The following is a 16,338-nucleotide window of genomic DNA, read 5'->3' on the forward strand; positions in this document are numbered from 1 at the left end:
GTATGTGTGTGTGTAAATGTATACATTTAAAAACGAATTAATATATTTTTCCAACACATTAAAGGGATAGATCACCTAAAAATGCCCCTCATGTTATTTCCAACCTGTATGCTTGCTTTGTTTTAAGAAATACAAATGAAGACAGACTGCAGAATGTCGAGATTATTTTTCATTCCAAGGCTGTTGAATTTCAAAAATGACAATAAAATGCACAATAACAGTTCATGCGACTGGTGCACTATATTTCAGTTCTTCAGATGCCATATGATAGCTTTTGTGATAAACAGATGAAAATCATATCAATGTTCACTGAGAAAATATGATGGGTGCTTGTATTGTAGGCCTTTCAATTTAGTGGTTTAATTTAGGGTGATTAATAATAAACACACTAATTATCATACTTTGTGATGTTTTATAATTTATAAGTTGCTTTATATAAGAGGGTCTGCTTAATTAAAAACGTACATGTAATTAAAAACAAACTTTATGTAATTAATCACAAAAAAATCTGTATTAAGGGATCCTTCTGCTGTTTAAGCTCAATCAAACGCTTTTGTAATTAATTCTTTGCATAATTCATTTTAAAAATAATTGACAGTCTGATAACTGATAATGATGCACTAGTTTGAATATGGAAATGCAATTAAGATTGGAAAGCAGACTAAATTATTTTATGGCTCCAGAAGACTGGATGAACAACTTTTATGGTGCTTTTTTGTCCTTTTGGAACTTGAAAGCATCCATTCCTATTCATGTAACTTTTATTATTGTATAGAAAACAGCAGCCGGGACGTTCTGCTAAACTTCTCCATTTGTGTTTCACAGAAGAAAGAAAGTTGTAAGGGTTTGGAACAACATGAAGGTGAGTAAATGATGACGGACTATCTCTTCAACCCTTTAGCCTGACATATGATATAATAATCCGAAAAATTTGATTTATTGCAATGGAACAGTTTATCAAATCTTTAGACAAAATATCGGAAAGAAAAGTTTGCATGTGTGTTTTTTGTTGAGTATCATTTGATCCATCATGCTTTTATGTCTCATAATATAGTGAGAATATGGAGGGGGGTATTCAGAGAAAAAATACCCAATTTGGTGCAGATACTGATATTTATACACTCTAAAAAATGCTGGGTTAAATACAACCCAGTGCTGGGTAAAATAGGGACAAGCCCAGCAATTGGGCTGTTTTGACCCAGCGGTTTGATTAAATGTTTAACCCAACCTTCTGGGTAGTAACCCAACCACTGGGTCAAAACAACCCAATTGCTGGGTTTGTCCCCATTTTACCCAGCACTGGGTTGTATTTAACCCAGCATTTTTTAGAGTGTATGGACAAAAAGTAAGATGAAATTCTTGTGATGTAAATCAATGAGATATATCAGTATAGCAGATATTTACATAAAATGACAAATATCAGTTGTCACTCTATACCTGCCAATAATATGTCTTACACTCTAAAAAATGCTGGGTTAAATATAACCCAGCGCTGGGTTAAAAAGGGACAAACCCAGGTATTGGGTTGTTTTGACCCAGCGGTTGGGTTCAAAACAACACAACCGCTGGGTCAAAACAACCCAATAGCTTGGTTTGTCCCTTTTTAACCCAGCATTTTTTAGTGTGTAGTAAGATGATATTTAAATGCTTACATTTATGATCAAAACATAATGCAATGCATTATGCAACACAATGATGATTGATGCATGTATGATCAAGTAAACCAAAGTTGCTATAAAAGTTATTCTTACATTTACTTTATAAACATCAGTATAGATTTGACAGCAAAAAAGGCATGTGAAGCCCGAGCTAAATGTGGGTGTATGTACAATTATACTAAAAGGCCTTTTACTTGCTAAAAAAAAATCAATCAGACGTCAGAAGGCATGCAGTAGATTGTGTGCAACAGGTTTTTCAGCAACGGTTTGATCATGTTGATATGTGGCTTTATATTTTTCTGCTGTCACAGGGTTAAATGTGATTTATTTTTCTGTCCTGTCCCAGAATAACCAAATCACTGAGGTCACGCTGGAGCATCTGTCACGTCTTCAGCAACTGGAGACCCTAAACCTACAGAACAACCGGCTCACGACACAAGGTACGGCTGATGAGAGGGTCAAGGGAGTACAGCGGCTGAAAACAGCACAGCATAATCTGTTACAGAGGGTCAGGATGAGAGCGAGAGAGAGATAAGAGTGCAGGATGGAGGGATGCAGAAGGGAAGTGTGCTGAAAGAGCTGCTGGCTTTGGATCGCACTCTTTCCTGCATGTGTGGTCAACATGACTGTTTGAGATGGAAATGTTTTTATTTCAATAAATCGGCAGAAACATCCGATTACTTTAATTTAAAGCACAAGCGTGGCCAAAAATGAAATTCTTGATATTATTTACCCCCTCTCAAGTTGTTCAAACACACATGCTGTTCCATACATGTACACAAGGATGCATTAAATTAATCAAAAGTGACAGTAAAGACATTTATAATGTAACAAAAGATTTCCGTTTCAAAAATGTGCAGTTCTTTTAAACTTTCTATTCATCAAAGGATCCTAAACAAAATATGAAGCGGGACAACTGTTTTCAACATTGATAATAATCAGAAATGTTTCTTGAGCAGCAAATCAGAATATTATACTGATTTCTGAAGGATCATGTGACACTGAAGACTGGAGGAATGATGCTGAAAATTCAGCTTTGATCAGAGAAATAAATGACATTTTACAATGTAAACAAAAAGAAAACAGTTATTTGAAAGTATAATAATATTTCACAATATTACTGTTTTTACTGTATCTTTGATTAAATAAATGCAGCCTTGGTGAACATAAGAGACTTTTAAAAAATGTCCAGGCTTTTGAATGGTATAGTGTTTATGTATATATAGCTTAGATAAACATTAATAATTCTTGAAATTAAACATGAAATGAAGGTGAATAACGTGCAAGCAATGACGTGTGTGTGTGCGTGTGTGTGTGTGTGTGTGTGTGTGTGTGCAGGCCTTGACGATGAAGGGTTTCATATTCTGGAAAGGCTGAGTTATTTATACTTGGCAAATAATAAGGTGAGTCATCGATGTTTATTCTCAAACTCTCATCTCTCTCTCTCTCTCTCTCTCTCTCTCTCTCTCTCTCTCTCTCTCGGGTCAGGATGAGAGCGAGAGAGAGATAAGAGTGCAGGATGGAGGGATGCAGAAGGGAAGTGTGCTGAAAGAGCTGCTGGCTTTGGATCGCACTCTTTCCTGCATGTGTGGTCAACATGACTGTTTGAGATGGAAATGTTTTTATTTCAATAAATCGGCAGAAACATCCGATTACTTTAATTTAAAGCACAAGCGTGGCCAAAAATGAAATTCTTGATATTATTTACCCCCTCTCAAGTTGTTCAAACACACATGCTGTTCCATACATGTACACAAGGATGCATTAAATTAATCAAAAGTGACAGTAAAGACATTTATAATGTAACAAAAGATTTCCGTTTCAAAAATGTGCAGTTCTTTTAAACTTTCTATTCATCAAAGGATCCTAAACAAAATATGAAGCGGGACAACTGTTTTCAACATTGATAATAATCAGAAATGTTTCTTGAGCAGCAAATCAGAATATTATACTGATTTCTGAAGGATCATGTGACACTGAAGACTGGAGGAATGATGCTGAAAATTCAGCTTATGTTTCTTGAGCAGCAAATCAGAATATTATACTGATTTCTGAAGGATCATGTGACACTGAAGATTGGAGGAATGATGCTGAAAATTCAGCTTTGATCAGAGAAATAAATGACATTTTACAATGTAAACAAAAAGAAAACAGTTATTTGAAAGTATAATAATATTTCACAATATTACTGTTTTTACTGTATCTTTGATTAAATAAATGCAGCCTTGGTGAACATAAGAGACTTTTAAAAAATGTCCAGGCTTTTGAATGGTATAGTGTTTATGTATATATAGCTTAGATAAACATTAATAATTCTTGAAATTAAACATGAAATGAAGGTGAATAACGTGCAAGCAATGACGTGTGTGTGTGCGTGTGTGTGTGTGTGTGTGTGTGTGCAGGCCTTGACGATGAAGGGTTTCATATTCTGGAAAGGCTGAGTTATTTATACTTGGCAAATAATAAGGTGAGTCATCGATGTTTATTCTCAAACTCTCATCTCTCTCTCTCTCTCTCTCTCTCTCTCTCTCTCTCTCCTTTTTTCAGTAACTTGAATGCAGATCACAGGCTCAGATGTGAAGCTTTCATTGGCTTGAGTTTAATGAGGGTATATCCTACATTTTCTCCCTGAACATATATCATTTTAAGAAAAGGTTTTGCACCAAATCAGTTGTAATTTAGTATTCCATCACTATTTTTCCATGCTTAGAATTAGTTGGTTTTTTGCTACCCCGGGTCCTAACCGCCACACCTTGTTCTTGTTCCGAGTGGGTCTCGAACCCAGGTCTCCGGCCATGGGAGGTAGAGTTGAGATCAGGGGAGTTAGGTTTACCTGCACAGCACCTACCCGCTGGCCTCCGTTACACACGCTTTTCACAACAAACTAAAAACAGAATTAGATGAGTCTACAAATAAAACCTCTAAAGTGTAGTTTCATTTAATGCCAGGGGTTTCGGTCACGGCCCCTGAGAGTGACTCACTAACATTCGCTTTCCAAGACCGAAGCCTTTCCCATGTCTGTTTAACGTTGACTGGTGGGAACTGTAGTTTGATGTTTATGTTGGTCATGAGACAGTCAGTCGTGTTCTGTTATTGACAGCCAGTTTGGCACGAGCAGCTCCTCTCAATCCCTCATTCCGTCAGTGCTGTGGATTGTTCTTATGCCAGCTGGTAACAGCGATGGCAAGGCTTTAACGCGCACACATACTCTCTGGACGTACCATGCCAGCTTTCCCCGTTAATCACCCAGCTGTGTGTGCCAGGCGGCGGGAGCTAAAGTGGTCCCGGCGACCTCCAGAGCGTGCCCTGGACAGATTTGTAGCTGATGGACTTAAAAAGGATAACGGCAAGAGAAAGAAATCCTACTGAGATTTGATCCGACACTGGCCAGTGTAATCTCACCATCCTGCTGGAAAAGCAAGACAAAAATGCACCAATGAAAGCCAAAGCAAACGGCAGAATCATGCGTGCCGATGCAAATTTTTGCTGTTGATTATGTTGGACATGTAACATTCATTCTTCAGTAAATTTGGCAAAGTTTACTATCTTCGTGGCTTAAAATACATGCAAGATATTCAGACTTGTTCTAGGCACTTAATAGCATAATCTGTACTTTTTTACTTTTGTACATATCCTGACCACAATGTCTGCATAGCCTACATTTTCACCAGTTTGTTGTTGTTGTTGTTTTCTGTACAAATTGCCACCCCAGTCTATTAAAGGAATAGTTCAGGCAAAGATTTACTCCCCCCTCAGGCCACCCAAGATTTAGATGAGTTTGTTCTTCATAAGAACAGATTTGGAGAAATGCTCATCAATGCAGTGAATGGGTGCCGTCAGAATGAGAATCCAAACAGCTGATAAAAACATCACAATAATACACAAGTGATCCACACCACTCCAGTCCATCAATTAATGTCTCGTGAAGCCAAAAGCTGCAAGTTTGTAAGAAACAATCCATTGTTTTCACTTCAAACTATTGCTTCCAGCTAAAATATGAGTCTATAATCCATAATAACACTTCCTTCAGTGAAAAAGTCCATCTCCTGATGTCCTCTCATATATTTGCTTAGAACTCTTTTTGCTTGTAAGCGGTGCTTGATCTGTGCAGATTTCTCTCCTGATTCAGATGAGACGACAATATTGGAGAAAACAATATTATGGATAGAAGACTCTATAGTTTGAAGTTTAAAAACGTCTAAATTATTAATTTATTTTGAACACAGCTTTTGGCTTCACAAGACATTAATTGATGGACTGAGCGTGAGTACGTTTTCAGGGGAAAATCCAGCTACAATTTGAACGTGCTTGGCATGATTCCATGACACTTATTGACCTGAGAGACAAAACTGACTGTGGAAGAAGTACTTTATGCATACTGTAGTGACCCTATATTGCATTATCATTATGCATTGCAAAATTTGCCTAGCTGAATCTGAAGTACAATGAGCAGAAGTGAAATCTCGATATGAAACACATAATTAAAGTTCATTACTGAAAATATGGCCAAATAAGACAGATGCACCACTATAAATGTGATCTTGCAGCTCAGTGACTGCAGCATGTTGCATATTTTCTTTCGCCTCTCTGCTCATATCATCTCTCTTTTCAATCTGTTCACTTCACACTGTTATGCTCAGAAGGATCTCTGGACACCCTCATCTCGTTGGAGGTCACAGCATTAGGAGGCACAACACACACTTCTGCTCTTTCAAAGGCTCTGGTTCATGATTTCCTTGAGCTCTGAATGGAATATTTCTTTTGCTCACATAACTTTAACATAAACAACTTCTTCTTCTTTTTTTTTAAAGACAAAATATTTCTCCTTGAAGTATGTTAGAGTTGCATAACAATGGAGATCCAGGGTTTTCAATGCAATATTGTGGGTTCTTTCTCTTTATGGTCTGGATGCATTTTTTGCATCATGTTGAAGCAAAAAAAATCATTCAAATCTCATGGGAAATCTGTATTTCAAGGTATTGCTATATTTTACCTCACAATACTGTATTGATATCCTTTTTTTGTGTGACTTTTTTACATTAATATTTTGTGATGAAGGAGAAGCAGTGAAAATGGAGCTTTGAATTTGTAAAAAAATATATAATTTTTTCAGCATTGATGCAATCAATTGATCAAAAATGACAGTAGAAATTTTTTTTTGAAAAAAAATCCTGTTTCCATAAAAAATATGATCAATGTTTTCAACATTGATGATGATAATAATAATAATAAATGTTTCTTGAGCATCAAATCAGCATATTTTGATCATATGATTTCTGGAGGATCATGTGACACTGAAGACTGGAGTAATGATGCTGAAAATTCAGCTTTGCATCACAGGAATACATTTAATTTTAAAATATATTCAGAAAACCCCTTTTTTAAACTGCAATAATATTTTACAATATTACAGTTTTTACTGTATTTTTATTCAAATAAATGCAGCTTTGGTGAGCAGAAGTAATGTCTTTTAAAAACATTTAGAAATCTTGCCAACTCTAAACTGGAGCTGTGTTTGTTTAGCTCTCTTTCTTCTCACATAATGAAAATATTTCAACCCAAATCAATCTTTCATGTCCATTTATTTATCTATTTGGTAACAATCCATATAAATAACCCATTCCACTACATAGTGTTCATTTTGCCATAATGACCGACTTGTTTGGACATTGTCCTTTAAACTCGTTCGCAGCTCACAGCAGCTCCCAGACACCTCCCTCCCTCTTTGGTCAGCGCTGATTTCGCTGCTAACCAGCTCATTAAAATCTACCCCAACACGTTCGGCCAGAAGCCTGCTCTGAAGTAAGCCCGAAGTGCTCTCTCGACAGGGTTTGTGTGTTGCTTTGAGACTCAGTGTTAACGGTCTGTGTGCTGTGCTTCAGGTCAGTGTATCTCCATAACAACAAGCTAACAGATGCTGGTCTGCCAGAGAACATGTTTAATGGATCAGACAATCTCGAGATCCTCATCATGTCCAGTAATTTCCTCCGTTATGTCCCTAAGGGTCTACCCACCGCCCTCTACCGCCTACACCTGAAGGTAAGACCACTGCGAGGCTCATTAAATGACGAAAAAATGAGTTGAGTCATCATGTACTCAGTCTTATGTCACTTTAAACCACTTTGTTCTCCTAAGAAATACAAATATGCATTGTACAAGGTCTAAAGTGGTATTTTTTTCACAAAAAGCACTATAAATGTGGCTTGTAGGCACTCTATTTAAAATCTTCTGAAGCTATAGATAGTTTAGTGTGAGGAACAGAGGGTTTTGAACTGAAAAGAGCAGCAGCTATTTGAATGTGAGACTAATTGTGCTCTTACGTTTAACAGTTCTTGTGTCTCCGCCCCCTCATTCTCCTCCACCAATCAGAATCCTCGACTAATTGTTCAGGCATGGTTCTCTCAAAGTTACAAATAAATGTTCTTCCAGTATTGTTTATGAACATTTGTTCAGCATTTCATCTGTTCTCAAAACGTTAGTGCAAAAAAATATATATTTATACATTGTACATGGAATGTTTCATGTTTAGTTAGATGTTCTGCTGACGTTATTTAAATGTTACTACATGTTTCAAAATATTCAGAGGACATTAAAATTAAAACATAAAAAATAATATTACCATAGTGTTTGCATGTGCCCTTAATGTCCATGTAAGCAATAATAATAATAAAAAAATAAATAAAGAACTGGACATTTTGAGCGTTCAGGGAACATTCGGAAATAGCGTTTTTATAACTTAATGAAACGTTAGCAAAACGTTCTTAGAACTTATTTTTTGTTAGCTGGGAGTTGTCTAGTCTTTAATAATGTTCTCAAAATGTTAGCACAACAACGTTATTTATACATTGTTCATGAAATGTTTTAGTTTAGTGAAATGTTTTGTTTCAAAACGTTCAGAGAACATTTGAAATTATAAAATGGAACGCTTCCTTAATGTTAAAAAAAATATTTGTAAACTTTTTGAATGTTCACAGAACATTCAGAAGAAACGTTTTCAAAACGTTCTTAGAACATATTTTTTATCAACTAGGTAGTTCCATCTTTTGAACTCCCTCCTCTTCTGTTGTTTTGGGTCTTTAATAGTTTAGGCCTCTATTTGGTGTTTAGTGTCTCTTCGACACCTTTGAGAAAACCATTGCGCTTTAAATGTGAATGAAAACCAAGGTGGTATACTTGCATTACTATGAATGGGAGAAATTGGAGTTCAAAAACCAATACGACCAAATACGTCCCGCCTCCTACATAAAAGAGCCAATCACCATCTGGTAAAGTCACTGCATCACTGCAACTGCCGTTAGAAGCTCCAGATCCCATAAAAAGTGACCAACCTGGAATAAGCTTTTAAATGCCGTTTTAGCATATTAAACAACACTTATGAGATGTTCATGTGAAATTTCATTGAAATATGTTATTGAAATGTGACTTTGGCAAGCAGTTTTTGAGCTTGAGATTTTTTCGTTGTTCCAGCATGAACTAAAAAGCTGTCTGGATGCATTGCACATATGGCCGCCAAGTATTTTTTATTTTGTTTGAGTTTAATTCCAGATGGAATTCTTGTTGTTCAGCCTGCTGGAATGACCTGAATGCAGGTTGTAAATTAATGACTTGGATTTTTTAAATTTTCTTTCAGCCAAATGAACTAATATTTATTCATGTCATTTTGTACATTTGCAGAGTTAAATTAAAATGTTGTATTTTCAATTGCCAAATTCCCCAAGCACGTCCCCATATGCGATCTTTGATAATAGTCTGAAGTAGGTAGTCACTGCAGTGCAGCCAAAAATAAATTTGACAAAAATGATGAGTTCCCCTCCTGATTCCCTAATGCGTCATCTGGTTCAGATCTGACAGAACTGACAGTCTTGTTTTATTCAAATCTGGTGCGTCATGATGTGGTTGTCTCATTGTTAATGTCAAACGTGCGTGGTTTGTCTTGACTAGAGTTTCACAATATGCCACCACCATCAAGTGTGAGCCAATATCTCCCTTTAAAAAATAACTTTATGATAAAAAAATGAGTAGGAAATTGTTTTAGCTTATTTTAAAATTTTAATTACTTCTTACTTCATTTAGTACTGAATTAAAAGGGAAAAGATACATTATGGCAAAGTTTAACCATTTTTAAGAACACATGTTGAGAGGAGCATTTTTTTGTGTGTGCACTAATAAGAAACTTTTTTATACTTTTTATGTAGCAGATTTTTCAAAGAAGCATTTATCCATGTTTCATACTACTAATGATGATAATGATTATAGTGATAAATTTGCTTGTACAGTAGCTTGCAGTTAAGGTTTACTTTGCTTTACTATTTTTATTTTATTCTTTGTTTGGTTGTAGAATTACAATATTAGCAATTTTTTAGTTATCAGCCATGACATAAAAGTAATTATCTATTGAAAATTTCTATTTTATATTTTATGCAAATCCTTCATATTTCTTTTCAATTTTAGATATTCTTCAAAATGTCAACATCGATGCATTGCTAGTCTTGATGCACCATATTTGAATTAAACGAGATTGTCAATAATGGCAAATGTCATTGGTTCATTTACATCAAACCAGGCATTATACGTTTTGATGCAAATTGTTAATTTGGGTGAACAAACCAACTAAAACCTCTTTCCGACATCAAGAGAAATGCAGCAGGACATCAAAACAAAAAGCAAATATAAAATATAAGATACATAATGGCATCATTGCATCAATGCACGTAAAATGCAGTTGTTATTTTTTTTCTGTTTCTATGCAGAACAACAAGCTGGAAAAGATTCCCGCAGGTGCGTTCGATAATTTGTTCCATCTTCGAGAACTTTACCTGCAAAACAACTTGCTGAGTAATGATGGCATGGACAACGAGACCTTCAGGTCAGCATGACTGAACAATCCAAGAAAAACATAATTTACCTCGCACTCTTTCTTCTGCACGGCTCTCTCCTTCCTAACCTTCTTGTACAAGCCCTACCTGAGCTGTAACTGATGAAAACTATCCTGCCTTCTTTCATCAGTCACTTGAAAAGTCTGGAATATCTGGATTTGTCTAATAACAACCTGACCACGGTTCCTCTCGGGCTTCCTCGAAATCTCATCCTGCTTCACTTGGAGAAGAATTCCATCCAAAGCATCACAGTAAGCGCACTGACGTCCATCCGAAACCTGGAGTACCTGCTCCTCCACAACAACCGCCTCCGCTCCCGCTCCATCCATCCGGCCGCCTTCCAGGGTCTCAAACGTCTCCACACCGTCCACATGTACAACAACCTTCTGGAGCGCGTTCCCCGCGGCCTTCCTCGCCGCGCCAAGACCCTCATGCTGCTCCACAACCTCATCACCGAGATCGGACGCAATGATCTGATCACGCTCTACACTCTGACGGAGCTCAACCTCAGCTACAACCGCCTCACCAGCGACAAGCTCCACAGAGAGGCCTTCAGGAAGCTCCGCATCCTGGAGACCCTGGATCTGTCGGGAAACAAGCTGCAGATGCTGCCGTTGGGTCTTCCCAAGAGCCTCCAGGTGTTGAAGGTGAAGGACAATCAGATGACCGAGATACCGGAAGGAGCTATGTCGGGAAACAAGCTGCAGATGCTGCCGTTGGGTCTTCCCAAGAGCCTCCAGGTTTTGAAGGTGAAGGACAATCAGATGACCGAGATACCGGAAGGAGCTCTGATGGGAATGGGTTCGCTGAGGGAGCTCTACCTGACCAACAACCAGCTGAAGCTGAACTCCATCTACCAGGGAGCTTGGCAGGAGCTGAGCGCGCTCACGGTGAGAGATAATCAGTCACTCAAGAAATGTTATGATTTTTACTTTAATGATTAGAACAAAATGTGGCAACCATGTATGAAGGAAAATGGGCGAATGCATTTTAGAGAGCTTGGAAAATTTTGGGCTTGTGGTGGTGCTTGAGACATTACTGGTAATTCAGTTTTTCTGTAAAAAAAAAACCTACAAATAATATGAAACATGATAAATTCTGACAGACTGCTGGGCTCCGGAATAATAATTAATACATATATAGACAAATGGGGTGAAGTTTCTAGATTACAACCTTGACTGACATTATAAGTGAACCTCATGAAAATAAATGATTTTATTTCATATTATTTAATAATGTTTAATAGGCCTAGTTTTTTCCTACTTCTGTTTGTTTTGTTTTCTTTAGTTTTTCCTGTGGGATAAGCATGTTGTTTGTTATCAGCTGGATAAGAAAAGCAGACTCTATGTTCTTAATAAATAATAAATAATAGATAAATAGAAAAATGGGGTAAAGTTTGTCAAGTGATCAACTAGATTACAACTATTTTTGTGCAAGTAACTTTGACTAACATTATAAGTGGACCTCATGAAAATGATTATTTTTTAATTTTGTTTATATTTGATTTTGTATTATTTTATATATTTTAAATAGTTTTTCCATTTTATTTTGTTTTGTTTTGCCTGTGGTGTAAGACTGTAGAGAAAAACAGACTCTATGGTCTAAATAAATACAAATATCATGTTATATATTTTCGTTTATAGTTTTTCAATTCATTTTTTGTTCTATATTTTTGTTTTATTTTTTTGATATTTTGTTTTCCCTATGGGGAAAGCTTGTTTTTCTGTTATCAGCTGGATAAGAAAAGCAGATGCTCTTAATAAATAGCAAATTTATAGGAAAATGGGGTAAAGTTTGTCAGGCGATCAACTAGATTGCAACTGTAATTTTATTTTATTTTGTTTTGTTGCCTGTGGAGTACGTAATCACAGAGAGGGTATTTTCTGTTATCAGCTGGATGAGAAAAGCAGACCCTCTGCTCTTACATGGGGGGAAAAAAGATAAGATATGAAAAGAAGCAGTCTCTTTCATTGCATGATTTCCTAAGAGCTGTTTCCAGCCAAGGAAAGATTCTGCTAGACCGTAATGTCCAATTTCCCATTTCAAAGGCTTAGCCGAGTCTCCCTTTGATAGATGGAGAGAGATGGTGCTTGAACATGTTTTATGTGTGTTTCAGACACTGGATCTCTCCGGTAACATGTTGTCACATGTTCCTCCTGACCTGCCCGAGTCTCTTGAGTTCCTTCACCTGCAGAACAACAGAATCAGCTCCGTTTCAGCCACAGCCTTCCTCAACACACCCAACATCAAAGGCATCTTCCTCAGGTGACTCACAGATCCTTTACTTTCTGTCTTTTCACTCATCTTTCTGTGTTTTTGCATCCTTTAGGTAAAAGTCATAAACGGTTTTAGCAAAACCTGATCAGCACATATAGACTTTTGTCAATTATACTGATTTTGCAAACACATTTTAGGCGTGCAGAAGCGCATGCAGACACTGAATGTTTATGTTTTGGTGTCTAAACTGGATAAAATCCAGACGAGTTCAAACTCTCATGTAAACATGGTTTTCTCGCACGTTGGATTTTATAATGAACTCAGTTTAATAGCTATCAGCATTTTGTTGTACATATAAACACACTCACTGCAAGCAGATCATTTGTGTGCTCAGAGCTGGGCTTTATTGTGTGTTTCTTTTTCTGAAACCGCTTGGATCTCCTCTGCTGTAATGAACTCAGTATTGAAGCTTTCACAGCTGCACTTACTGCCACAATAACGTGAGGCGAGAACATTTCACATAAAATCATACAGTAACAGCGTTCAGACTGTAAACGGAGACTGAGAGCATGTGGAGCGAATGAAAGAACGGACAAAATAGTTTTCTCATCTTGACCTGATTATTGGTTTCAGAAACATGTGAAAGGCAGAGATTTGGACTAGTTTAGGAGCTGGTTGTGTGTTTGCAAAACCAGCAGGTGCCACGGCAGATGAACAAATTACTTTCTATATGGTAGTTATTTGGGGGTTAAATGCGACATTTTTAATAGAATATATATTTTAAAATTACAAACACTCTTTTTATGTAACATTTGACAACGTTTCTGCAAATAGGTCACTATGTCGCAACAATAAATTTTGTATAGCTCATAATAAAATAATATAAACAATATGTATATTTCAGACACCAGTTGCAATAAAAATCATAATAAAAACATATGTACCTCAGTGAAAATACCTCTAAATATTTACTATGAAGAAAATATTTGTTGTCATTAAAATAATAATTCATACTTGTAATAAATCCATTGGTTGAATTTCATAATTTTGAATAATACTAAATAATTTATGTATTTTAATAATGCATTTCGAAGATGGGTTTGTTTAGAAAGGCTGAAAATGAGGAAACGTTGCAATTTATTATTATTATTTTTAATATGATAAACCATTTAAGCAGTGAAGATGTAAATGTTTTTACTGAGAAAAACATGAACAGATTTTTTTTTTTTTTGTTCTTTCAGCTTTGTCACTTTTTCGTAATGAAAAGAGCTTTATAGAAAAAAATGAGATGGAAAAATATCAGGTCATTTCAATTTACAGTAAAATGTTAAGATGTTATATGTTAAGGCACAATGTACTGTAGTAATATAAAGGATTTTTCTATATTTATTTATTTATTTATTTATTTTATAGGTGTTTTATCTATATTTTTAATTTTGCACTTAAAATTGCTGGATAATGTCCTGGCAGAAAATTAACAGTACATTACCATTTTTTTAACCAGTGCAGACCTACTGTACATTGTTCTTTAATCTGTAAAATTTCGGGAGTCTTTTATAAAATTCAAGAAAAAAATATTAATAAAACAATACAGCTTTGCAGGAGCAATATAAAAGGAACAGTTTGTCCAAAAATTGAAATGGCCATTCTGTCACACTGGAAAAAGAAGACAGATGTTCAAGAACATAACATAACTGTTCAATTGTGATGTGTAGCGTTGATTCCCAAACCTAATGCTCATGAGAGGCGGATTCCTCTCAAACATGATGTCCATGCTCTCTACAGTCTATCAACAAAAAGATGGAAGAAAATGAAAAAAAAAACATGGATTCATGTGCGTCAATAAAGCACTCTGTGCTCAGTCTCAAGTGGACAGACATGACTCGATGGACGTTTGTTAATGGACATGCCCTGAGCCATTACAACCCATGTCAGTGCAACTTTTGGGCAATTTAGCTAGTCTGTTTATAAGAGTACAGGCTCGTTCTCGCTGAATTCCTGTTTGATTTGAGAACATGTGACGTTTCAGGATGAAGCCACTCATCTTTTCTGAGAATTCGCTCCACTCGCCGTTTAAACCGGAATGAGCCTGATAGTGTCTTCCAAATGGCTTTTGATTGGCAGGTTTCACTTGTGATGTTTTTGAATTTAGACTTTAAAATCAGCCTTTATGTGCATTAACTCTTTCTCTGCCTCTCGTTCACTTTCTCCCTCAGATTTAATCGTCTCTCAGTTCATTCGGTGTCCGAAGAGTCTTTTTCTCACCTGTCCCAGCTTCAGGTGTTGGACATTGGCCACGGTAACATCTCTCCCAACCGAGGTCAAGCCGGAGAGCAGGTGGAGGAGGAAGAGGAAGAGGAGGAGTTACCATATGAAGAAGAGGAGGCGAAACATTCATGAGTCACGGATGGAAATAACAGTGCCCTGAACTTTCCCTCACTCAAAAATAAAATAAAAATGACAACCAGTTTGAGATTATAAATGCATTGTGGCTGCTGCTGACAGAAAGTGTTTATTTCCAAATGCAGTGTTTGATTACATCTGAGTGCATTGGAAGATATTTTTAGACATGAGAAAGGAAAATACGAATTGTGCTACTGCTAATTTCTGTCTACTAATTTCAAAAATGTGGCTTTATATTGTAACAGATGCAATAGTAAAAGTCATATGCATTAATATCTGGTGCAGGTTGCTGGAAAATTGTATTGGTTGTCTTTTATTTTTTGTTTTTGGGGTGTTTCATTGTGTTTACATGCATACAGCTGTTTTGTGCTATGAAATTATAATTTCTTTCTCCAGAGAACAGACTTTACTGAAAAAAAAGCTTTTTTCTGAAGTCATATAATAGTTTTGTGAATTTAGGTCGAAACTCCTACATCTCATTTCAGATTCAAAAATCATTGTGCAACACTACATTTGATGTTTGACAGTTTTTTGATGAATAACAGCTTAAATTTCAGTCAGTTTCTTATAGAGATCTGTCATATGACTTTCAAGGATTTGTAATATAGCGCTCAGGTGATATGGGCTACAATTAGCTGCTGTGATTTTATTGATTGATTGATTGATTGGAGATTGACCGCTGGATTGTGCACCATTCAGAATCAAACTGAAGCTGTGTTTACACCACAACAATGCGCTAAAAATGTCAGTTTTTCCTTTGTGTTTTCTGCATACAGACAATGTTGGCAAAATGATCCCTGTTCACACAGATCTGCGAAAATAACAAAATGCTAGCAATGCATGTCAGACCAGTAGCTGGCAATGTCAGTTTGTAAAGAAAAACTACACAAACATTTAATACGATGCGCATAGCATCACTGTTTTCACAACTTTGCGTTTTTGTAGTTTACATGGAGATGAAAATGGTAGAATTTTCAAAAACTTTCACTTTGAAACCCGTTTTCAAATGTAAACGCTCCCTTTGAATGCTTTTTAAATTCGTATTCAATGCCTAATCGGAACTGGTAGCAAAGAGGAACCAGAATTTAAATTTGACCCCACCAATCCAATTTAAAAGAATGAAAAAAGTTCAGAAAGCCTTGAAGTTTGAGTATTTTGAAGGCTTTAAGGCTGGGACACACCAA

General features: G+C 36.3%; 1 protein-coding gene across 1 annotated transcript in view; it reads left to right on the forward strand.

Annotated features, from left to right (window-relative positions):
- Positions 1-15,161, forward strand: part of LOC107566234 (podocan-like) — a 16,452-nt gene extending 1,291 nt beyond the window's left edge. Inside the window, exons 2-10 of the mRNA XM_016251622.1 lie at positions 2,005-2,098; positions 2,997-3,061; positions 7,351-7,460; positions 7,541-7,697; positions 10,409-10,524; positions 10,665-11,172; positions 11,275-11,424; positions 12,651-12,799; positions 14,968-15,161. Of these exons, the coding sequence (XP_016107108.1) occupies positions 2,005-2,098; positions 2,997-3,061; positions 7,351-7,460; positions 7,541-7,697; positions 10,409-10,524; positions 10,665-11,172; positions 11,275-11,424; positions 12,651-12,799; positions 14,968-15,151 (1,533 nt within the window). The 3' untranslated portion in view covers positions 15,152-15,161. The remainder of the gene's footprint in view (positions 1-2,004; positions 2,099-2,996; positions 3,062-7,350; positions 7,461-7,540; positions 7,698-10,408; positions 10,525-10,664; positions 11,173-11,274; positions 11,425-12,650; positions 12,800-14,967) is intronic.
- The last annotated feature ends 1,177 nt before the right edge of the window (positions 15,162-16,338 follow it).

The sequence above is a fragment of the Sinocyclocheilus grahami genome, unplaced genomic scaffold (assembly GCF_001515645.1).
Source record: "Sinocyclocheilus grahami isolate Dianchi unplaced genomic scaffold, SAMN03320097.WGS_v1.1 scaffold1061.1, whole genome shotgun sequence".
NCBI lineage: Eukaryota > Metazoa > Chordata > Actinopteri > Cypriniformes > Cyprinidae > Sinocyclocheilus > Sinocyclocheilus grahami.